At 43.1% G+C, this 23,289-nt stretch overlaps 1 protein-coding gene across 5 annotated transcripts in view; it reads right to left on the bottom strand.

Moving 5' to 3' along the window:
- UBR4 (ubiquitin protein ligase E3 component n-recognin 4) overlaps nt 1-23,289 on the bottom strand; it is a 132,685-nt gene that overhangs the window by 51,478 nt on the left and 57,918 nt on the right. Inside the window, exons 47-66 of one of the 5 annotated variants that reach the window (XM_075906473.2) lie at nt 22,368-22,531; nt 21,682-21,898; nt 21,077-21,293; nt 19,549-19,581; nt 18,268-18,331; nt 17,645-17,779; nt 16,804-16,978; nt 15,366-15,503; nt 14,089-14,210; nt 11,924-12,035; nt 9,173-9,303; nt 8,855-9,032; nt 7,645-7,749; nt 6,155-6,292; nt 5,422-5,596; nt 4,473-4,569; nt 3,977-4,084; nt 3,075-3,191; nt 1,753-1,962; nt 786-935 (exon numbers count right to left, since the gene is read on the bottom strand). In XM_075906473.2, the coding sequence (XP_075762588.2) occupies nt 786-935; nt 1,753-1,962; nt 3,075-3,191; nt 3,977-4,084; nt 4,473-4,569; nt 5,422-5,596; nt 6,155-6,292; nt 7,645-7,749; nt 8,855-9,032; nt 9,173-9,303; nt 11,924-12,035; nt 14,089-14,210; nt 15,366-15,503; nt 16,804-16,978; nt 17,645-17,779; nt 18,268-18,331; nt 19,549-19,581; nt 21,077-21,293; nt 21,682-21,898; nt 22,368-22,531 (2,786 nt within the window). The remainder of the gene's footprint in view (nt 1-785; nt 936-1,752; nt 1,963-3,074; nt 3,192-3,976; nt 4,085-4,472; nt 4,570-5,421; nt 5,597-6,154; nt 6,293-7,644; nt 7,750-8,854; nt 9,033-9,172; nt 9,304-11,923; nt 12,036-14,088; nt 14,211-15,365; nt 15,504-16,803; nt 16,979-17,644; nt 17,780-18,267; nt 18,332-19,548; nt 19,582-21,076; nt 21,294-21,681; nt 21,899-22,367; nt 22,532-23,289) is intronic. The other 4 variants (XM_075906476.2, XM_075906478.2, XM_075906474.2 and 1 more) reach the window with 4 other exon arrangements.

The raw sequence follows: 23,289 nt of genomic DNA, 5'->3' as shown, positions 1-23,289 counted from the left end.
AATGAACCTTGGGCAGAAAAGAAGCTGCACAGTAATGTTATGCAGTACTAGAACTAGAGGGCATGAAATTATATCCTGCAGGTTCGTTCCATGCATAGTTACACACAAGGATCGTCGAACTGCAGCGAGCCCTGCTCGCCAGACACGCTGTCCGGCGTTCTGCGCATGCGCAGATCACCCAAACCCGGCTCTTCCAGGTTACAATCTACTCGCCATGGGTGAGTAGACTGTATTATTTGTTGAGCCCTGGTTATACAAGCTACCTATGAGCTAAGTCAGGTTAATGGTCTGAACAAGCCCTACTAAAGGAACCTTCTCCTGAATTAACTGCTGCACTACAGATTATGACAGAGGTGGGATGCTGTGTGTCTGCCTGTGGAAAACAGGCATGCGTATGTGTGCATGGGGAAAACTCACAAACCTAAGCTACCAATTGAAATAAATGCACATCCCAAACCTATAATTTGTTTTAAAGAACATCAGTGAAGTACTAGCAACAAATCTGCATTCTAGATCACGAGTGATTCTAGAGCAACAGAGTGTTGAATTATGGCTAGCAATGGCAATACTATTATTGCAGCAACCTCTTCCAGAGATACTTGTTTGGTATAGACATATACAGTACTGAAAAGCTCTCTCTCTTACCTGGTGGAGCAAGAAAACGATCTCAGACTACTCACGCCAGAGACAGATCCCTCCCAGGGAGGACACTATTATTACTTCCGTTCTTACTACACACAAATCCTACATCCCACTTCTAGGAGTGCCACTTATTCTTTACCTACCTCAGACAGGAAGTAGAACCAAGAATGATCGAAGATGGGTGGTGGGATCCGGGAGTTCGTGTCAGCAATTTTCTTGATTTGATAAGGTAATCGCAGCACCATCTCTGTCAGAAGCTGAGTATAAGCCTCAAAAACATCTGCAGCATGACCCTGAAGCCAAGAAACTCAGTGGGTTAAGCTACACTTAATGGGGTATGAACACTGAGCACTCAGCACTCCTAGCTTCCAAGCATAGTAAGCAAGGAGGAAAACTAATTTGTTTTCTATAAATCAGAATGATCCTTATTGCTATACCATTTATTCTCAATAGCACATTTACAACTAGGATGAAAACCCTTGATTGGCAGATGAACACAAAAGCAGTGAGTCCCTATGGTGATAGCAATAAAATGAAGTGATTACGGTACAGCAGGGTTTTCCTGTCCTTAAAAATGTTAACATTCTATTCTTCAAACTAGAAAGCTCTTTATCGTTTAATTATGCTTCCACTGTACTGCACCTCTGTGTAAAACAAAGACTTGACACCAGAGGAAGTTTACAAAAGACACCATGGTGGTGGAACAAGCGTAGGATTTAGGCTTGTAAATCATGACTGTAATTCTTCCAACAACTGCCAGGGAGAACACAGCAGTGGTTTGTGGATCTTTGCGTGCCAAACAAAAGAAGTCACCTGATACAGCAGTGTCCCTTCAGGAAGATGAACACACAAACCAGAGACAATGACTGACAGCAGTGCCGACAAACTGCATGGTGCAGGAATGCAACTACAAAAATAGCTCTGGTGTCAGAGCATCAAGCAGTCCCAAATGTCTATGAGGACTGTAAGAACTCAGGAAGACAAATTTGAAATGGATGGAGAGAGACACATGCTAGGTAATCCTACAGCACTTTGGCAATGAAGAGCTATATGCCTCTGGCTAGATGTTGATGCAGGTTACAATTGATGATGGCATGGTGCCAAACTCACCTTGACGTATTGCCGGAGAAAGAAGGGGCCCATGTCAGGTGGAGAAGAAGTAGTGTGGGGTTTCAGCAGCTGACTGGTGGTAACAGGCTCCTCATCATTCTGCTGGCTTTTCCAGTATTCCAGCAGAGACTTCAGAACATGCAGACAGTAATCTACTGCTCCAGAGCTCAGCAATGCAGCAGCTGTAGCACTGGAAATGAGGGACGAGGACTGAAAGAGGGGGAAAAAGGTTACTCCATTCCTAAAAACTAGTAGTTTCAGTAATGAGAACAAGGCATTTGCAGACATCGGGGTAGGAGGACACTGAAACTTTAGAGGCAGCTTTCATAGTTGGAGTTTGAGTTTCTTTTAAAAAAAACAAACCCTGAAATATTTACAGAGCCTCTTTTGAACAAGCGCTTAGTAAAGAAAAACAAATACAATCTCCTCCTAAGTCTAATCTCCCCTCAACACATGTGCCAGAGGCCACTGAGCTGTGGATTAGAAGACTACGTTGGGGTTTTGTTGTTTTTTTTTTTAAAGTGGGATTTCTATTTGTTTATCTGGGATTTGGCCAGCTGGGGGTGAGCACCGCTCAGGAAAGAGTCTCTGTTGCAGATGCCGCTCAGAGGCTCTGCCCCACCCAGGTATTACTCCACCTGCATTCTACAAGACACGAGTTTTGATTTCTGCAGGAAGCTCAAGTGAATAACAAAGGCTAGAGAAAAAGCTACTGTAAATAAAACTATTAAAGCAGCCCTGTAAATCCAAACAAACCCCACAGCTCATAAGCTCATTAAAATTTGATGCAGTTCAGACTAAATTTTTAACCTCTGCGCTTTTTTATTAATCTTCTTCCCACCACACATACTGTTTTTATGCATTATTATACCTTTTAGCAACAAATATCTAAGGAATCCTCTTAGCGACTTTTACGTTGACACAGCAGCATACTGCTTTCTAATAATCACATTACAAGTCCCCTTTAACCACTTCAATGCCAAGGTGGTTTAAGTAACCTTTGCTAGGCTATTTTAAGTACCACCTTTATCTGCTGCCTTTACTCCAAATCAACAATGGAATTTAACTCAGCCACCGCCACTGGAACTAGCTTATCCAATTTGTCATGCTAGTTTCCCCTCTTTAATTCCAGCCTGGGTTTTCTTCCATGACAGCCAAGATGCAGCAGCACTGTAGATTCTCCACAAGGTTACACCAAAGCACTTCCACTCATGCTTAGTTCTAAGATATCCATTTCAGAGAGTATCCCCTTAGCCACCCATCCGGGTGAAAGACTGGGCGTAGCAACCTTGCAAACAAAATTTAAAAGTTCCAAATTGTACCTCACAAATGGAAGATTTGGATCCTGACTTGGTTCTGGACATAAACACACTAAGCAGCCTCATTACTACCAAGTGCACTTCATTCAGGGCAGAACGTTCATTCTTCTTAGACACATCCTGCAGAGAGAGAGCGAGAGAGAGTGAGATCAGTCACTTTCTACAGCTGTTCAGCTACATTCCAACTCTAAGATCCTGGGAACCTGTTTATAAAAGACAGCATGGCAACAATGGATGTTAACAATGTAAATTTCCTGACCACAAAGCATATATTTACTTACTATATATCTGAGTTTATGTCTATCTGTCTGCTCATAAGACTGTTTGTTCAAGAACTCCTACTGAACAGTAAGAACTAGGACCACCAAATTTGTTCTATAGCTTTCTCTTATCATAATTTACAGCAAGGTAAAGGTTTGGTTGTGCCAAGATAATGGGATGTGCATGGAATGTGATTGTTTCTTCTCAAACAGAAAGGGATTGGTTGCCTCCTGCCCCTGCCATCTCCCAAACCCCCCATCTTTACTCCTGAACTCCTCCCCTTTCCCTGAGCCCCCACATCCTCAAACTCCTGCCCAGACTCCTGACCTCCCCAGCCCTGAAGGACCTAACCAATGCCAGGATCATCATGTAGTACTGAATAAACTGAATGTTCTGTGTCGCTGCCAAAGCCAGTTCTAAGAGTCTGAGCACAATGGCAACAATTTGTAATGACATTTCATACCAATACCGGACTTTCCAATGGGAGTCACACTTCTATACCACCTCTGTCCTCACAAAGTAAAGCAAGTGAAATAAAATTTCAGAACAGGTATTTAAAATACTACTCTGCCACAAATCCCCCCAAATGGGAAGAGAGTCCATCCATAAACTCTAGCAAGCTGCATTTGCTTACACCACCATACCTTCTTATCCATGCACAGTTCTGCAATAAGTTGTGACAGAAGATTATCTAAAGCACCCTTGTCCTTCTCATCATCGCCATCTAAGTCTGTTGTGAGCATCAGAATAACCTGGAAACACAGAAATTGGGAGAGGCAATAGAAACCAGGTTCTATTATCAAAGCAAGAGGGAAAAAAAACCCTCCACGGAGGAATCCCAGATTCAGACACATGAATTATGTTTATACCATCACATCTGATTATTAACACGGTCATCACAAAAACCTATCTGCTTGAATGGCTCAGGATGTTAAGGAGGTTTTAGGCATACTGGTAAGAGACAAGGAATCTTAAAAGCAATCTATAGAGAATGATAAATGGTCTCCATACCTAACTAGAAAGGTCTTGTAATGTGATTTAATTTAGTGGGTTGAGGACGGTGGAAAATGTACACACAGAATTTTGTTGAAAAAACGGTTAGAACAATAGCATCTCTTGATCTTTCTTTCAGTAAACTACCTGCATGTAAGGAATGGCACGGACGCCTCCAACGTTACGCAGCTGAGGTAAGGTCTGCAACAGCCTCTCCAACAGCATCAAACGGACCATGTGCAGTCTAGAAAGTCAGGAATCAAGAATCAGATATGAAGCAATGACATTTCAGACATCTTGTAATAAAAGTGAAACCCAAAAGGAATTACAAATGGGACACACTGACATATCAGCTAAAACTCAACTCCTTAAGAGCTCTGAGGTGACCAAATTAGAAAAGACAAATTACAGATGCCAGAGGGAACTTTCACAGGTAAATAATGCCAAAGGCATCAGAGAAAGAATTCAGTTGGTACTCTGCTTTAATGTTTTACCCAGCACGATTACTTACTTGCCGAATGAAAATGACTAGGGACATGCATCCCAAGTCCATTCCAATCTGCAGACGTGGGAAAGTGATTCAGGTCAAAGAAGAAGGGTAAAAGAAATAAACTGCAGCAAGCCTGTTACAGGCTTCTTTTTTTTTTAAACCTTTTTTTTCTTTTTAAGAGTCTAGAGCATGCTTGACAGATACTATCCTCAGTAGACTATATCACATTTTCCCACTGAATGTCAGATGTTACAAAGACTTAACTTTTAGTACACACACACTAGATGTATTAGTCTAACACTCAGACTGTTTATCCCTGAAAGTACAATTCCTCAGACTGACGAAGTCTCATGGAAAACACAAGTGACGTGTTAGAATGATAGATGCCTGGATGCAAACAATGGCTTGCTCTATACAAAATTGCTGGAGATGAGCCAGGTAGACTTTTGGCCTCTGATATCTTATCACAATTATTTGTTATTTTCTGTGGATTTATATAAACTCCTAAATCAATTTCCCTTCATCCCCCAATGAAAATGCAACAACTGACACGCATGGGTAGGTCCGCTCTGCTTTATTTCTTAAAAGAAAAATAAAGGTCCATACCTATTGCTGGTGTGAACATCTCCTTCAGCTTCCCCTTCACCTTCTCCTTCAGAGCCATCCCCTTCCTGCTGCCCAGTGGTGGTACTAATGGCACCAGTGCTTGAACTGACACTGCCTGGCCCAGCCGGATGGCCCTCAGCTGTAGTGTCACCATACGCACTACTGCGGCCAGACACTGATGAAGGAAAGATGATATGAGCAAAACTGAACATGAACTGCACTATGCCGCATAGCAAACTGCAAAGATAAATAACTATTTCTGTAGCAATTATCAAACACCACACAGCATCTGAGTGTGTGAATGGCCTGTCTTTACATGTCACCCAACGTGAGAGCTTTAATTACGAAGAGTCAATATAGGAAATTTGTGAAATGAATCTTGCATATGCAATTTATAAAGCACTTTGAGAGGAACATTAAGGCAGTCCAGATACCCATACTGTGCACTAATAACTGCTCCAGGTAAAAATATTCTTGTCTCTCATACACCATCATAAAATAACTATGATGCAATCATCTAAATAGTGCGCAAAAAGCAGGTACTGTCCAAACTAGTCACTACGGGGTTATTTTGAAATAAGTTCTTTTGAAATAACTCCCGAAATAACTACTTTGAAATAAGCTTATTCCTCTTCACAAGCAGGAGTTATTATTTCAAAATAGCAGGCTTGGTAGTGTGGACACACGCCATGTTGTTTCAAAATAACGGGGGACATGCCCTAAGTGTTATTACCACTGTGCTCGCCAGCCACTGAATCCACTGCACTGCCACCACTCTCAGAACCCACACTACCACCATGGTCAGCTGGTGAAGTCCGAAGAGTAGAGCCATCTGTTGCCGCTGTGCTGCCTTCATCATCGGATGCTGGAGCTAAGAGAGTAACGAAAGCTGTTACAAGTAAAAACACTGTCTTTAAGCAACTCGAACAGAGCACTTTCTAAAGAAAAGCCGAGAGTGACTTTTCTTTGGTTTGTGCGTCTGTTTTCAGTAACCAATCAAGAGAATATGGAAATGTCCCTATTTCTTACACTTCAGAGAGGGGTAGCCAAGTTAGTCTGTAACAGGAAAACCTTAAAAAACAACAAATAGTCCAGTAGCTCCTTAAAGGCTAACAAAACACGTAGATGGTATCATAAGCTTTTGTGGGAAAAACCCACTTCTTCAGATGACCCACAAAAGCTCATGATACCATCTATGTGTTTTGTTAGCCTTTAAGGTGCTAGCAGACTATTTGTTGTTTTTTGAGGTTTTCCTATTTCTTACATCTGTTTGGCAGCTCTGAACAGAAAGGTGTCCTGAGAAGTCTGGAGGGTCTAACTACAGAAAAAGAAAACGTTCACACCAATTAACTGAGGAGAAGTGTTACATTTGGGTGCTTATTTAAGCAGCTCTACTATAAGAAAGAAAAATTTGGTAAAATTATTCTCAGATTAAAATACTTCAGAGCATAGGAAGGCCATTACACACTATCAAAAGCACCTTAAGCCAACTATAGCAGTGCTCTCAATATCAGAGAGAAACCATGGCTCAAATTTTCCAACAGAACCACAGACTAGGCTCCATCACTGCAAAGTCATTGGGCACTGCATTAAATTAAATATCTGCATGCACAAGTGAGGATTATTTGCACACTGAATAAATGGTATCAACTAGGATCTGTTAGTACAAGTAGTAGTGCTCAAAAAAGTGTGTGCATGAGCTTTTGTTCACAAGCAATGGAAAATATGTTTTGAAAGGATTGTCCTGTGGTTTGAGACAGACCCAAAAGTGGTCCTCATCCTTAAACCTTCCTAATTAAAAAAAGAGTCTGGATAGATTCATAATTTAAGATGTTGATATGCCACATCAGATCTGCCTTCTAAGTGTAAATGTTCAAAGTGAGCAGAGGTGCCCTTACAGAAGAGAACAATTCACAAGAGCTCAAAAGCAGAATACTAATAAAATCTAATTGATCTCTTGGGTTTCACAGTAATCTACATTTTAGCTAAGCAACCTGTGAAGCAAGGGGCTGGAATAGCTTCCTCCTGAACTCCAGATTTCTGGGGCTGATTGTTCATTTTTAAAGCAAAGAACCCTATGATGGTTACTGCAAAGGCAAACCCTGCTAGGCAAAGCCATATTAAAAAAGATTAAGTGGTCTGCAAGAGGTAGTGTAGTGCAGCCAATACAGCTATAAGTTCAAGATGCCCTTAGAGAGATGATCTCTTCTTGTGAACAGTTACCTGATGCTGTGGTATCGGAGAGTGTGCCAGCATCAAGAGATGAAGAGCTGGGGGCCTGGCCAGACAGCCCCAGGCTCTGTAGTCCAAGTGCACTGCTGCTGCTCCCTGTAAGAGATGAACACACAATGCTGTCAATAAATCCTGCCTGCACAGGGCCTAGTCCACACAAGCTGGGGTGTAAATTATAGGGAGTTGTGGCATGCACTAATTGCACTGTGTGGACCTGCTGGTGTGCGTGACAAATTCCCTAATGCATGTTAATGTAATGCTATTTCAAAACCATACTGTGTTAATAGCAGAGCCTCCACAGGCCAGTTAGCTGCACACCATGCCCATGCTCATAAGAATTTATGGGCCATCTGGTAAAAAACTAAGGCACTGGTGTAGATAAGCTTTCAGTATGACTAAGACTTTTCCTTTAAATACTTTCAAGGTAACACACACAGGACAAACCTCAGGCTCGTTTACATCTATCTTCACATAACCATTCGTATCTCTAAAAAGGGTAACTGGTAAGCATCAAACCGAGTAAACTGGCCCTCACCCTGGTGGGTACGGGGCTGTTCCAGCTCAGTAGGAGTGGCCCCTGTCGATGGTGGGTCCAGCCCAACCAGAGCATGCCATGGGTGGGGATGCTCCAGCCCAGTCGGTGTTTAAGTGGTTAACGAGTTAAACATAACATTTAACCAGTTAACTGATTAAACAGGATTTTACACCCCTGCCCCTAATTCCATCTTGCTTGTTGTGCTCTATACAAGTCCCCCAGCCAACTATTCCCATCGTCCTAGTATTTTCTCTCATGCCAGCTCTTGTACTTGGGTGCATTTTGCCTCTTCTCCTATGCCAGCTGGCCACCCACTACTCATTCAAGTCCCTTCTTAGAGAATACTTTCCCCACAAAGATAGCAATATGTACTGAACAAAAACCTAAAAATACATGTAACCAATATCTGCACTAGCCCTTGACCCTCTCATGGCTGATGGTGCCCCTCCCCCATCAACCGCTGTACTCCCCAGGGTCATGAGGAGTAAGAAAAGTCAAGATGAAGGGTGAGTTTCCCCCACTGACCTACTGTAGTGGGGCCATGGCAAAAATTTGATTTAAGATACGTCAACTCCAGCTATGCTATTTACATAGCTGGAGTTGAGTATCTTAAATCAAATTTCTCCTCCCGTGTAGACCTGCCCTCAGACGACATGAAAATCTTACCTTGCTGATCTTGTTGCAGGCTCAGGGCAATGGCCAGTTCCACCATTGTTTCATCATCTGCATCTGGAGGAATGTCCAGCATGGGTGGGAATCCCTCTGCTCCAGCCAGGAGAGCCTCCAGAGGAGAAGGATTGCCATTATTCACATTTTCAGAAGTCTCCAGCACCATTGACTCAGACTAAGGAGAAGGAACACAGTGAGAGCTTCTACCAGATCTCCCCCATCTAATGGAGCGCTAATGGAGCGCTAAGGGCTGAACAACCGCAATTCAGTATTTTTTTAAAATAAAGACCCCAAACAGAAGAACTCTGGGCTTACCACCATCTCAAAGTCCCCGTGATCCACCTCACTTTGCTCCTGGCTCTCTTGTCGAATATGCTCACCATTTGCTATCCCAGAGCTCTGCATTTTGTCTTCTGCGTCGTCGTCGTCATCATCGTCCTTATCTCCTGGGCCACAAAAATGCCATTCACAATACACACCCTTTCCTCATCCCTTTCTCTACACACTAATGTGTGGAGCAGCAGGCAATGCTGACCAACACACCAGCATTGTCCATAATCTCAGAGTTCTGCAAGGCTACCTGGGAGACCCAGGGTATTTTCCCACTCTCTTGCTCTACTGGCTAGCAAAAATTGGGGAGACTGTAACTGAGGAAGAATGCTCAGCACCTGCGTGCTTCTAGGCTTGTAGGTAAGGAGCAGTACTGATAGGACTCCACAAAGACTTGGGTACAGTCATCCTCATTTGTGAGGGGAGGCAATGACATGAAACCACAAGGAGAGGGAATTAAGGGATTCATCTTCATGGATGCAGAGGATCCTCCTCAAAACAGACAGAGAACAAGGGAAAGCTCTATGATGTCTAGAATGTAAAAAAAGCTCCCTGTTACAATGGCACTACTCCTAGGTCATTCAATCATAACAGGCTGACTTGGGGTAGTCGGGAATAAGGGTATGTCTACACTACAAAGTTCATTTTAAATAACAGAAGTTATTTTGAATTAACTTTAATAGGGTCTACACAGGCAAACCGCTATTTCAAAATAAATTTGAAATAGTGGAGCCCTTATTTCGAATTTGGTAAACCTCATTCTACGCGGAGTAACACCAAATTCGAAATAGCTATTTCGAATTAAGTGCTGTGTAGACACTTAATTCGAAATAGGGGGCCCTGGTGGCCACAACCAGGAAAACTTACTCTCCTCTCCCCCGGCCCCAGAGCCATTAAAGGAGTAGATCCTGGCCACAGTGCCTGTGCCAGCTCCAAGCCTGCCAGCCCAGAGCCAGCAGTGGCCACCGCGACCCCTGACCCAGTGGCCCCAAAACATGAGACAACAAGCCACTGGCAGCCAGCCCTCCACCGCTCCCCAGGAGCAGTCTGCCAGCTCCTAGGAGACTGACAGGGGCTGGAGAAGGCGGGCGCCTTCCTGATCCAGGGTGGAGCTCATGGACCTTATTCAGGTTTGGGGGGGATGCCCCGATGTTCTTGATCTCCGCACTAGACAGAGGAACGCGGCCATCTATCGCAGGATAGCTGCCAGCCTGGCCACCAAAGACCACATGTTGGTTATTAATTTTCTCATGCTTTCACTGCATATTAACAGTCCTTTTGAATCCATCTAAGAAACCTTCAGATTTTGAAGGATGAGCTATACAATGCTAAAGGGAAGGAGAGAACTTCCAAAATCCCTCGTGTTACCCTCTCCCCACTCATTCCTTGCATTTTTGGGAAAAAACATTCTTGTATATAGAGGAGGAAATCTGCCATGGAAGGGCCAGTGGACTGGTAATGGGGCGGGAGAGGAGAGGAGAAAAAAGTCCCATACCAAGTCCAAACCCCTAGGTTGGCAATAATTGTTTTGATCACTTTTCCTTGGCCTACATGAAATACATTGGCTGACTTGGTGGTCACTGTTCTAGTCTCAGTGGACATACCAAACATTCTGATTTAATTAGCACTGATGTGTCAGTCCCATCTCTGTATGGCTTTTTTCCCCCCGTCTTTTTCTCTTCAGCATCTGAGGACGTGAATTGTAGCTCATAAAAACTTATGTTCCAATACCCTAATAAGTCTGTTAGTCTTTAAAGTGCCATCAGATTCCTTCTTGTTTATACCAAACATTGGATGAGTACATAAAGAACTCCCTTTACATAGGCGTGGCTACTCCAGAATGGGGCAGAAGTACAAAGGTGGGAAAGAAACCTGCACTGTCCTCTACTTAATCACAGACCAGACACTTTGTCTCTACTATGGAGCCTTCCACTAGTAATTAAGTTCAAAAATATTTCGCTCTTGAATGTGCTAATTTTAGTCTGAAGCAAAAGTTCGTGGACAACTTTTAAACCCATAAAAGTACAGACAGAAATGTTGATACAGCCCACACTATAGTAGCCAGTAATAGAGATGTAGCCGTGTTAGTCTGGTCTTGCTGAAACCAAAGACAAGACTTTGCAGCACTTTAAAGACTAACAAGACAGTTTATTAGGTGATGAGCTTTCATGGGCCAGACCCACTTCCTCCGATAAAGCTGTGGAAGAAAATTGGCACAACCATATATACCAAAGGGATACAATCAAAATAAGTGAACACATAAAATTGACAAATCAGATTTTAGAACATAGACACTAACCTCCCTCCCCCTCCCCTTCTAAAATCTGATTTGTCAATTTTATGTGTGTTCACTTTTTTTGATTGTATCCCTTTGGTATATATGGTTGTGCCAATTGTCTTCCACAATTTGATCTGAGGAAGTGGATTTAGCCCACGAAAGCTCATCACCTAATAAACCATCTGGTTAGTCTTTAAAGTGCTGCATAGTCCTGTCTTTTACTATAGCAGCCAGACTGAGTAAAGGGCATGACATTATAAATAAAGTGGAGGAATTACACACGGAACTGATAATGCGACAGAAGATATCAAGTAGAGACATCAGGTTTGTGGGTTGTTTTTAAATGACTGGTTTCTCCCCTGGCGAAGGATGAGCTCACATCACATGATCTTGTATGAAGTACTGTTCATAAAGTAGTTCAGATTAGTCAAAAGCAGAGATGCGAGAGTGCTGCGTACCCATAGGCGTGTTGCTGCGAGGAGAAGATGGCAGTGTCACATGTCTCCGTTTATTCCTTGGCCTCAGCACTCGAATTAAAGCTTGTTTACAGGAAAAGCTCACTGCAGGATCCTGCAATATAAATAGACTGGTCATTAACCTTCTCATGCTTTAACTGCACATTAACAGTCCTTATGAACCCACCTAAGAAATACCTAGCTGAGTTTCCATTAGTCATCATGCAGACTTATAGCACAGCCATTGCCTTCCCCACTGAAACACTTCACTGCTCTCTAAGGGTATGTCTACACAGCAACATTATTTCCAAATAACTAATGTTATTTCAAAATAACTTCGTCCCTGTCTACACAGCAGGCAGTTATTTCAAAATAATGTCGAAATGCTGTCAAGCTGGGGGACTTCTTACACCAACTCCTGTAACCCTCAATGTACGAGGAGTAAGGGAAGTCGGGAGAAGAGTGCTCTATTTCTAAATAAGTGCTGTGTACATACTCCAAATTTCAAAATAAGCTATTTCGACTTAAGCTACGCAACTGACATAACTCAAAATAAGGCATGTAAATTGAGCTAAGTCCTGCTGTGTAGACACACCCTAAGGCAATTATTAGGTATTACAGTGGAGTCCGAATTAACCAACACCCGGTAATCCGACACTCCGCTTTATCAGACCCTGCAGCTCCTGGGAGCTGCAGGGTCGGATACAGCGCGGGCCGGGAGAACGGCCCCGCTTGCTGCCCCGTCGCTCTCTAGAAGCAGCTGCTGCCGCTCCTGCAGGGGACGTCCCAGGCAGAAGCGGCATCAGCTGTTCCCTTGCTCTCTAGGAGAAACTGCTGCTGCTGCTGCCGGGACACTTCCAGGCAGTAGCAGCAGGAGCTGCTCCAAGAGAGCAAGCAAACAGCTGATGCCGCTCCCCAGCAGGAGCAGCATCAGCTGTTCCCTTGCTCTGTTGGAGCAGCTGCTACCGCTCCTACCTGGAAGTGTCCCGGCAGGAGCGGCAGCAGCTGTTCCCTTGCTCTCTACAGTAGAGTCCGTATCATCCGAAATATTCGGTAATCCGACCATGTGTCGGTCCCGTTTAGGTTGGATGATAGGGACTGTACTGTACTTCTTATCCCTCTCCATGGCACCACATGACTAGCCTACACATTCATTTCCTCAGCAGTCAGTTTTGTGGTTTGAGCACTGGGTCTCACATTCTTTCTGCCCATTCAGATTATATTGGGGTTTTTTTCTATCAACTTTGAGCTTACACTATCTTTCATCACTAGGAATATGGGAGTATGCCAACTGGCATACTGAACTGATACCATAGGAACATCCACATCTCTTCTGTCCCAACACTCCTCTCATATTATGAAAAGGACAATATATATCCAATACGTTGGATATCGGAGGAGGCTCTAGCAAATGGCTGCTTTAAAAAAAAACTGGGAATCCATAGGCTTGAAATCCACATGCACCTCACCTACACCCACACACCCTAAAGGTTTAATTTACTAAAAAAAGAGCTTCTAGCCATTAAGATTGAGAAGATGACCTTAAAAACATGAAAAGTAACTCAGTATCGTCTGAGTTTGCAGATATGATGAAACAATAGCTCCTCGGAACTTTCCCACTCCTTTCAATAGGGCTGTTGGTTAGAACATATAATGGCTACCAATTAAAATGTCAACACTTATCTATGTTACTGCTGATCATAGCCAAAACAGCTATTGTGCTTAAGCCATCTCTCACATCTATGTAGGAGCCAAAAGCCCCAACTGCCAAAAGTCTTCAGCTTCTTTACTGCCAGTTTCCTTGGTTGTGTTCTCAATAAAATTAAGTTAATATCAAAATAAAACAAATTGAATTTCACATAAAATTAAATGAAACCAGGGATACCACCCATTATTCACGGTCACAATTCAACAAAAATCTCCATTTTATAAATGTATCTGAGACTGCCATTGCATATCTAGTGCTGCAGAATCTAGGGGCCTGACTGCAGATGTTGCTAGAGACTACACAGGGCTTTGACCATACAGTCTCCACCACACACACTACTAGCCTTTTCCTATCTACCACCCTAAGTCTCCTCACACGGTCTCGGTGATACAGGAGAAATCAGCATACAATGACAGCAAGATTACAGGAGAAACCAGCATATGACAGCAAGATTACGTACAGGACAGAGTAACATTTGCATGTAAATCTTGGATGCTGTATTGATACAATCCAGTTCACACGTGCAGTATCCATGGATAATGTCCACTAGAGCGTTGACCGTGGCTTCAACATGGGTCAGACCTAAGTAGGAAAGAGAGTGTAGGACTGTGAATTACTACAGAGACTAACGTAAGAACACACATACTGGGTCAGATCAAAAGTCCATCTAGCCTAGTATCAGTGTCTTTTGACAATGGCCAATGCCAGGTGCTTCAGAAAGAACAGAACAGATAATCATTAAGGGTGTGTCTAGACTACAGTGTTTTTTCGAAAAAAGTGGCCTTTTTTCAAAACAACTTCCCCTGCATCTACATTGCTGCCACGTTCCTTCGAAAGTAAATCGAAAGAACGCAGCAGTTTTTTCAACCATGGAAAACATCATTGTACAAGGAATAACGCCTTTTATCGAAAGTGCTCTTTCGAAAAGAGGCACTATGTAATGCAAACTCTGCTTTTTTGAAAGAGAGCATCCAGACTGCCTGGGTGTTCTCTTTCGAAAAAGCGGCTCGCTTTTTCGAAAGTACTGGCTGTAGTCTAGACACTCTCTTTCGAAAGAAGCGTGTAATCTAGATGTACCCTAAGTGATGCATCTCCCCTTGCCCATTTCTAGTTTCTGGAAAAAGAGACCAGGGACACCATTCCTGCCCATCCTGGCTAATAGCTATTGATGGACCTAACCTCCATGAATGTATCTAGCTCTTTTTTGAACTCTGTTACAGTCCTGGACTTCACCACGTCCTCTGGCAAAGAATTCTACTGTGTGTTGAGTTAAGAAATACTTCCTTTTGTTTGTGTTAAACCCACTGCCTATTAATTTCATTTGGAGACCCCTAATTGCCATGATTTTAGAAGCTTAAGTTCTGCAGGAAGGACCCCTTTGCTTACATTTGCCTGTAAAATGTCAAACACGCTGTGTTTAACATTATAAAAAATAATAAAACATGAAGACTAAAATAAGTTTATACAGACACATTACCAAATAGTATAAAAACATTCTAACAGAACCAAAAACATCCATCCTTGAAGTGAGGCGCATAAGCCATCGCTTCTTATGTTTTTTTGTATTTGTTCACTATGTAAAAGAATTAGATCAGCATTATTCATATCACTTACCAGGAAAATGTGCAAGCAAATATCAAATCACTTCTCCCCTTTACAAGCTTTGTTCCAGATGGGCTGCTTCAAGAATACACACAGCTCCACTTTGGAAAATGACAAGGTTCAGTTTTAACATACCTGGCAAGCAGGCAGGGGCGAGGAAGGCATTTTTGGGTTTTGATGCATGTAGCTTCCAGAAATGATTGACAAGCTGGGTGATGAAACTACACCCCTCTCCTTCAGTGTGTTTCTGGGCTTCCTGTCCTTCACCTCCCTCTGTGAAGGAAGGAAGTAACTATCAGAACCATGCAGATTCACAAATCAGGTTTCCACTCACAGAAAGTTAGGAAAAGTATACTACTTCGCTGTTTTATGCAATGGGAGAAAAAAGTGACAAATTAATTTAAATCTGGAACTCTTATCATGAGCTGGAAGTGGTGCCTACCATTTCTGATATGACCTACAATGCTCTAAATAGCCTAACACTCAATTACCTGAGAAACTGCCTTTTCCCTCCCTCCTCACCCCCAGCTATATGTTGGGGGATACGAGATCTTCTAGGCATCTCTCACTGTCAGACCTGAGGCTTAAGATTGCAATGGTTAGCAGGAGGGCAGTGGAGAAGATGTGATAGCAAGCAAGGCACTACTAGGTTTATTTGACACTGACTACTGCAGAAAGGCATCCAATATCTTGGCGAGGAATAGGAATGTTAAGTAGCAGTTAATAAGTTAATCAATTAGTTGATAAGGGATTAGCTCCCGGGGGTGGCACAAGCCAGGACTGAGCAGTCCCAGCTCATGCTCGGTCTGGGACTGCTGCGGCTCTGCCTTTTAAATGTAATAAGAACCGCCAGACTCTTACTACATTTAAAAGGCAAAGTCGCAGCGGGGGACGTGACACAAGCAGAGCCACAGTAGTTTTGAGCCAGCTCCCCCCAGCTCCTGCTCCCCCCCTTGTTGCCTCTGATACAGAGGAAGCAAGGGTGGCAGGAAGCAAGTAGTAAAGTAGTCGCTTATAACCCTAGTAAGAATAGCAACCAAATGTCTAAAGAATGTAATCCTCACAGTTGTCCCTACCACTTTTATTTGACTTTACTTTTTTTTTTTTAAAGGAGACCCCATTTAAAGCGCACACTCTCTCATCTTCAAAATCCCAGTACTTACAAGACACTGAGTAGCAGCGAGGGCTGTGCAGACTTTTGCCACCCTCCACACCACTAACAGTAGGTTTTTGTCAGTCTCATATGACCTCTTGAAAAACCTTTAAAACTGCTGGATGTACTCTGGGACACTTGCCACCTGCATCACATGATGGCATACTTCTGAATTAGATACCCATTTAATGACTACAGAACAGATGGCAGCAGACCCCAAAAGTCTAGGAACCTTCACATTTCGGTGAGCTGAAGTCTCTTTGGTCACTCAGAAACCACTGAGAATAAAACATATATGATAACTGCCACCTCTTGCATAAAGCAGCTGTACATATAAAACAACATAAAATACACATAGCTACCCAAAGGGAAAGTATAATGTATAGAAAGTCAGAAAAAGAAATTCAATAGTTTATCCACCTGCTTCCACCTGTGGCAATTTCGACTCCGTGAAATGGACCAGGTTGTTTGGCCTCATAATAGCGATGGATCGAGCAGTGATCACCAATCTCTGAAATACTTCAGGGTCTAGGTCCTTTCCTTCTTTGCTAGAGGAACTCAAGTACTGGATGGCTTTACTCAGCAAGGCTTGATCCTGCAAAGCAAGGATCATTAAAACAAAGGGAAACAAGGGAACAGCAGCAGCCCGTGTCTGAAAAGCAAGCAAGGGGAGGGAATAGATGGAATTATTTAACACTCTTTTTAATGAGTGCTAACTCTCCACCAACATCACTGTGGCGGATGTCAGCAGCAGCAGCAGAAGTCACTCAGCCACAAGTACCACTTGGAAAATCGATTTCCATTTCTCTATATGCCTTATCAGAGAATTGATTCATAGCTGTGTACAGGGCTAGATGATGCAGAAGTCTACATATTTATGGTATGGCTAGATTTTTCAGGTCTAACCTGAAAAATTATTTACCTGATATTTTTCTATTGTACTTGTTTCAAAGCTGGCTGCCCTGCAGACATCAGACCTATAGGATATAATTTGCAGACTAACTTCAGCATGTCCCAAGATACCCATGTATTTCCTCTGATCAACCACTTATAATACAAGATTCATACCCAAATCTTCTAAGTGCCACAAAAAGCTCTCTAATGGAAAGAAACGCCAGGAAGATGGGATAGATAGCAGAAGCTGAACACAGACCCCAGCAAGCACATGTTGCCTGGAATAGGTGCTCTTTGGGTGCACCTCATACATCAGCAATGCCACTGAGTAGTTACAGCAGGCTTGGAAAACCCTGACAAAGCTTACCTTATGGTTATGGTATGCTGAGCGGCTGGTGTGCAGGCTAGCCAGGAGACTCTTGGTCTGCTGCTGGACGCTGGAAGGAGCTGGCATTGACAGTAGCACAGTAGCCAGTTCCTGAGCTGCAGCCTTGCTTTTTTCCTGTTCCCGGGGACAGACAAAAAGCCTTCAGTAAATTTACCACTGAAGGTGCTATGGGCATTCAAATCTGACTCCTCACTCAACTCCTGCTTCATCCCCTCTTGCATCATCATCCCTTTCCAGGAATGCAGGTTTCCTCCTTGATTCACTATTGCTTTCCACATGAGGCTACCTTTTATTTAGGCAGTGTTTCAGGTTTATACACAAGAAAGTTCCTCTTCAGTTTGCTGGGCTCTCACCCACTGTGTTCACAAACGAGGTCACTTTGCAGTGCAAACTCCCCCACCAGCAATAACCACAAATGCAAATTGTCATTCAAAGCTAGTTTCAAAAGCTTTTCGCTAACTCAACTTTAAGATCTCAGCTCGGAGCAAAATGGATGCAGCTCTCTTCTGGTATCAGGCCCTTAGGGCTGCAGAAGCTGCCACTGATCTCACTCCTCCTCCCCCGTCTTTGAAAGCTCAAGATGTATTCAGAAAGTTACTTGCCTTCTCGTTGACTGGTCCTACAGCAAAGCAGCTTTCCAGTGCTTCTAAAGAACTCACTACTAGCCTGAAGGGAGAAAGGAAAGCAGGCTTGAGTACAGCAACCCTTCTCTCTCCTTAGCACTTTGCTTTATGCAGGCTACAGTCATGAGTAGCTCAGAAACAGCTAACGAATGCCAAGTACAAAATCAAAGCATGATAAAACCTGCCACAGGCACCATGCATATCATTTCATTGTGTTACAGACCAGAGTTAAACCTGGCTCACGCTCACAGACAAACTTAGGACTGCTTTAATAATCCACAGCTGAAAGACAGGGGCTTTTCTCTACCAAAGAGGATAAAACATTTCCTTATGCGGCCTGCAGCAGGGATAATTTGGATTGTCTTGACAGTACCAATTCACCATGGCCCAGAGACGTACATATGACTGCAGATCAAGGGCTGGGATGACACATGAGAAAAGTCGGTTATGCTTTTACTAAGGAAGCAAGATTCTACTCACTTGCTATTTCCACAGAGGGCATTCTTTCCAATTTAGAGTTTAATTATAAATATTTCAGCAGTAAAATGAACTGAACTTTGAGCACCTAGGTATTGCCAAAACACAAGTTACAAAAGAGATCCAAATCCTAGAGCCTTCAGTTGACCGCTTTTGACTCTGGGCAAGGTCTGTTAGTAAAATGGTCACCCACAGGGAAAGTCTTATTCAGGACTTGCACTCTTGTGCCAATTCTTTCTTGATGCACTACTCTGTGCCTCGCAATGAGACTGCCTGAAATGCTCAAATGAATCTCAAAAGGAGCACTGCAACACAGCAGGAGAGAACACAGAACAGAGTGAAAGGGGCAAAGCCACACAGATCAGGAGGGAATAGAGAAGAGGAGAGACAGCACTAAGAACAAGGAACGAGAACAGAATATAAGATTCAAAATTGGTAGAAGAAACAATATAAAGAATGGGCAAGTTCTTTCGTCACTTGCCTGACAATTAAACAACTTAATACATTTCCCTTCATATACCCACAAAGCCAGTGGGGAAATGGAAAGGGAAGGGCAGGAAGTGAGCAGAATAGTGTAAAACAGATAACAGTTATGCTGTATGCAGCAGAAATGTTCAGTCCACTACATCTTTACATTTTGCTAAATCTTCTGCCATGCAATCACCAGAATGTAAAGAAGCAAATGTCACTTTAAAAAAAAAAAAAACAGTCAACAAAAGCCACATCATGTGTTCTGCCTCTGACACACACTCATTCGTGCAGAGAAAAGGATGGCATACTAACCGGTCCAGGATGGTTAGGGACTCAGTTTCAGAACTTTTGGGGAGCAAAGAAAAAGAAAAAAAATGTGTGAAGCTCACAGAAAACTACCTAGAACACATTCTAAGCAAAAGGCAAATTAAATGGGGAGTCAGGAAGCTGGGAGAGTGATATATACACTAATTCCAAGCATGGCTCCTTCTATTTGGGCAGCATATACCACTTCCTGAACAGCAAAACAAATTAAAGGCAATCCCAGCCATCTAGCACAGAGAAGCCAAGCACAATGGTTATAAGCACCACCGAAGGCCAGGTTAGGGATAGAGAGTCTAGACACTAAATTTCTCCATAGGAACCTGCCTTTTGCATACATTTCCCAGCAAGGAGTACATAGTCCTGTGGGGGAGGTCGAGGGGGAGGGAGGGTTCACCAGGCAGCTGGGCATGTTGTAATGTATAAAGTGGATGCAAGAAAAAAAACTTGATTTGATCAGTCTAGCTCGGAGTTTTATGAAAATATAGTTCCACTGCTCAAAGGTCTCCCCTACAGAGAGAGACACCTTGTAGAGATAGGACAGCAGAGAAGAGAAAAAAAAGATCTAGCCAAAAGAGGTACTGATTAACAAATGTATAATGGGGTAGATTTTCAATGGGACGTAAATGCCTACAGCCTTTGAAAATTTCCTTCAAAGAGCCACTAAACCTCTGTGCCTCTCCAGTAAAATCAGTCAAGTTACACCAGCAATTAATTTGGCTAGTTTTTAAGACATACAAGTTTCAATCTGGACTGTCTCATCTGACCTACTTTTCTATATATTTTACTTTCTCTCCTTGTGTCTCCCACTAGCTCCCCAGCTCCACATATTCTCTGTTGTATGGACTGTAATACCCTGAGGCAGGGACAGACATTGAAGCGTACAGGAAAAGAAAGCAACAGAAATTCTTTGTCCTCTACCAAAAATAATCCCACACCTGAATACTGTTTGAATCCTAGAACAGGTTCTTATGCAATAGCTAGTATCATAATAGGTGGGCTGCAAGACTGAAATGTTTGGGAACCCCTGGCCTATGAGGATGTGGCCACATAAGTGGTTGCTATAGAGAAAGAAGAAACAAGACTATACATAGGGCAACATAACACAGAGACTTAAAAGGAGGAATGAAGAAAGTTTCTCAGGAGTCAGCTTAAGTTCAAATAGCTGCTAGCGTTTGTGATCTTTGGTGGCTGTGGAAGTATCTCAGATTTATGTAAGAAAAGGTGGCAAGAAGGCAGAAGCCATTTATGGCTGCATGAGGTTGCTGCAGATGGACTCAGTTGGTAATGTGAAGGAGAATACATGGTGCTCCATCCTCAACTTCACAAGGAAGATTAGAGGGAAACAGCAGAAAACCATTTTGGAAGCGAATCAGACTGACTCTTTGTTATAATGAGAATTGTCATGTTATATGAAAATGATGAACACCTCACTACCAATATAAAAGCTCCCAGATAAGAATGCCATGCAAGTGCATCCAGGGCACCTTTCAAAAGCAAATATAAACAAAGCATATACCTCTCCAGAACAGTCCCATTGGCAGCAGCGGGGGTAGTAGACTCCATGTCTCCAGTGCCATTTCCTTGATTCAGGTTTGGGGGACAAACATTGCTCACTGAGGCAGATGGGAAATCCTCTGGTGGCTCATCAGGCCAGCCAAACTGCTCTTTGGTCTTGCCGTAGATTTTGACAGCATCCATCATTGTGACTCCAGCAGGATCCACAGAAGCCCCGACTGCAATAAGCAAGAGAAATTTTGCAGGTTCACAGGAGTGAGGTTGCTTCACTCTGATACCAACAAGCAAGCAGAAATTTACCCAGCACGCATGTGTTCTGAAACATAGCTTTGCCTTATTTTCTAATGCTTTTCCCTGTAAGTTACCTCAGCACAGAATCCTTGTAACTCAACTAGAGGTGCTGCACTTACCGTCTGTAGAAAGGTGCTGAACCCACCACAAACAGCTACTCTAGAGAGACCACAATTATTAGAACTGTGGCTTTATCCATATCAAACTGATACTTCACATACTTTGACTTCAAGCTATCAGAAGTTCCAACAGCCCTCAGCTGCCTACCTCTAGCTTGCAGGTGGTTAAAGCATGTAATCAACAATAAAGACTTACCGAAGATGGTTAATTTTTTGTCAGCCTGCAGGGCTTCCTCACGTGTGAAAGGAAAGTCAAACCACCGAGCCCTGGTCATGTTCAACTGCATGGTGCGGCCAAAGATCTCCAAGTACGAGGGTGCTCGCTCAATTGCCTGTGTGCCAATCTGGATCCTCATGCCCGTCATCACCATTGTGCTGTTATTGTTAGTAACTTCAATGGTAAAGCCTCCAGGCTGTGGGAGACAATCATTACTCAGGAAGGGAAAACTGAAAATGAGTATTTCTAACCATAAATACCCTGGACTAAGATGACCTGTGCACCATCTTGTTGCAATGCCAGTGGCCAGTTTACCCCATGACAGGAACAGAATGTTTCCCAGGAACTGCCTTCTTATACTACCGAACTTTAGTAGTAGCCCTGTGGATCTACTGGGAAGGACTGGGTGAAGCAGCAGATAAATGGGACTCAGAGGCCTACTTATTTGAGAAGTGGTCTGCTCTGTTGATGGAGAGAAGAATTGAGCCAGAGGGAAAAAAGCAGTCAAAGAGAAAAAAAAAAAAAAGGAAAAAAAAGAACCCCAAAAAACCCCAATCAAAAAACAGTGAAAAAGTTGAGGAACAGAACTAACGCTCCTGGTGGCAAATGACTGGCTATGGTTTGGATATGTACATTTCTAAGAGAGCCCAAAATGCCTCATTTACCTTGGTGTTGGCCACATACATGCCAGTGGAGTTGAGCCGGTGCTTTATCTGCTGGGCATTATAAACCTGTAAGAGATCATTGCCTCCAAACTCCACATCTGTGAGCTGCTGGTTGTGCTCAAAGAAGTCAATGGGGAAGTTCACCTGACTGGAGGTGCGAGTTGCTGAAAGACAGGACACGGATAACTAAAAAAGGAACACACTGAGCAGTAGTGCTAGAGTGCTCCAGTTGAAGACTGACTGCATCTCTCTTAGGAGTGCTCTAGCTTTCTAATTAGTTATGTATTTATTAGAGACATATACCCTGCTCGGTTAGGAAACAGTCTCTTACTTAGTTTACCTGCAGCTCATGCAAATTAGATTAGTGCTGAAAGATTAAAATCATCCCATGCTAACCCCATAACACCTAGCCCCAGTGTTTACTAGTAAGGTGACTGCCAGAGGCAAACGCAGAAGCACCAATGCGATACTGTCCAATGTTCAGCCGTGGCCTTTATGCACCATGTTAGCATTACACACAGAAGAATTTTTTTTTAAATATGAATGAGTGCTGGCAAAAGGTTCTGAATTGGTGAGCCATGGAGACGTAAGTTCTCTTTGCCTATGTTTTACATGTTTTGTAGGGGCAGCATGCACTCCTCCATACTATCCCACCAATGTGCTTTAATGCTGGCCTCTAGCAAAGAAGGGGTAATTCCATCTATATGCTCATTCGGTCCTGGGTTTTTTGAGAAGGTGACAAACTGGCCAGCTATAGCAGTGACTGTGTGATGTGGATGTGTTTCAACCACGAACAAGACTGAGACTCAAATCACCATGAGGTGGTTTTGAATTCTGCTCAATATCAACTCAGTCTAGATTCAAACCAGCAACATAGAAATGAGAGGATCCATTATTACATTCCTAATTCCCTTAGCCAATA

The sequence above is a fragment of the Pelodiscus sinensis genome, chromosome 24 (genome assembly GCF_052426305.1).
Source record: "Pelodiscus sinensis isolate ZL-2025 chromosome 24, ASM5242630v1, whole genome shotgun sequence".
Taxonomy (NCBI): Eukaryota; Metazoa; Chordata; order Testudines; family Trionychidae; genus Pelodiscus; species Pelodiscus sinensis.
This window is presented reverse-complemented; position numbering and strand designations above follow the sequence as displayed.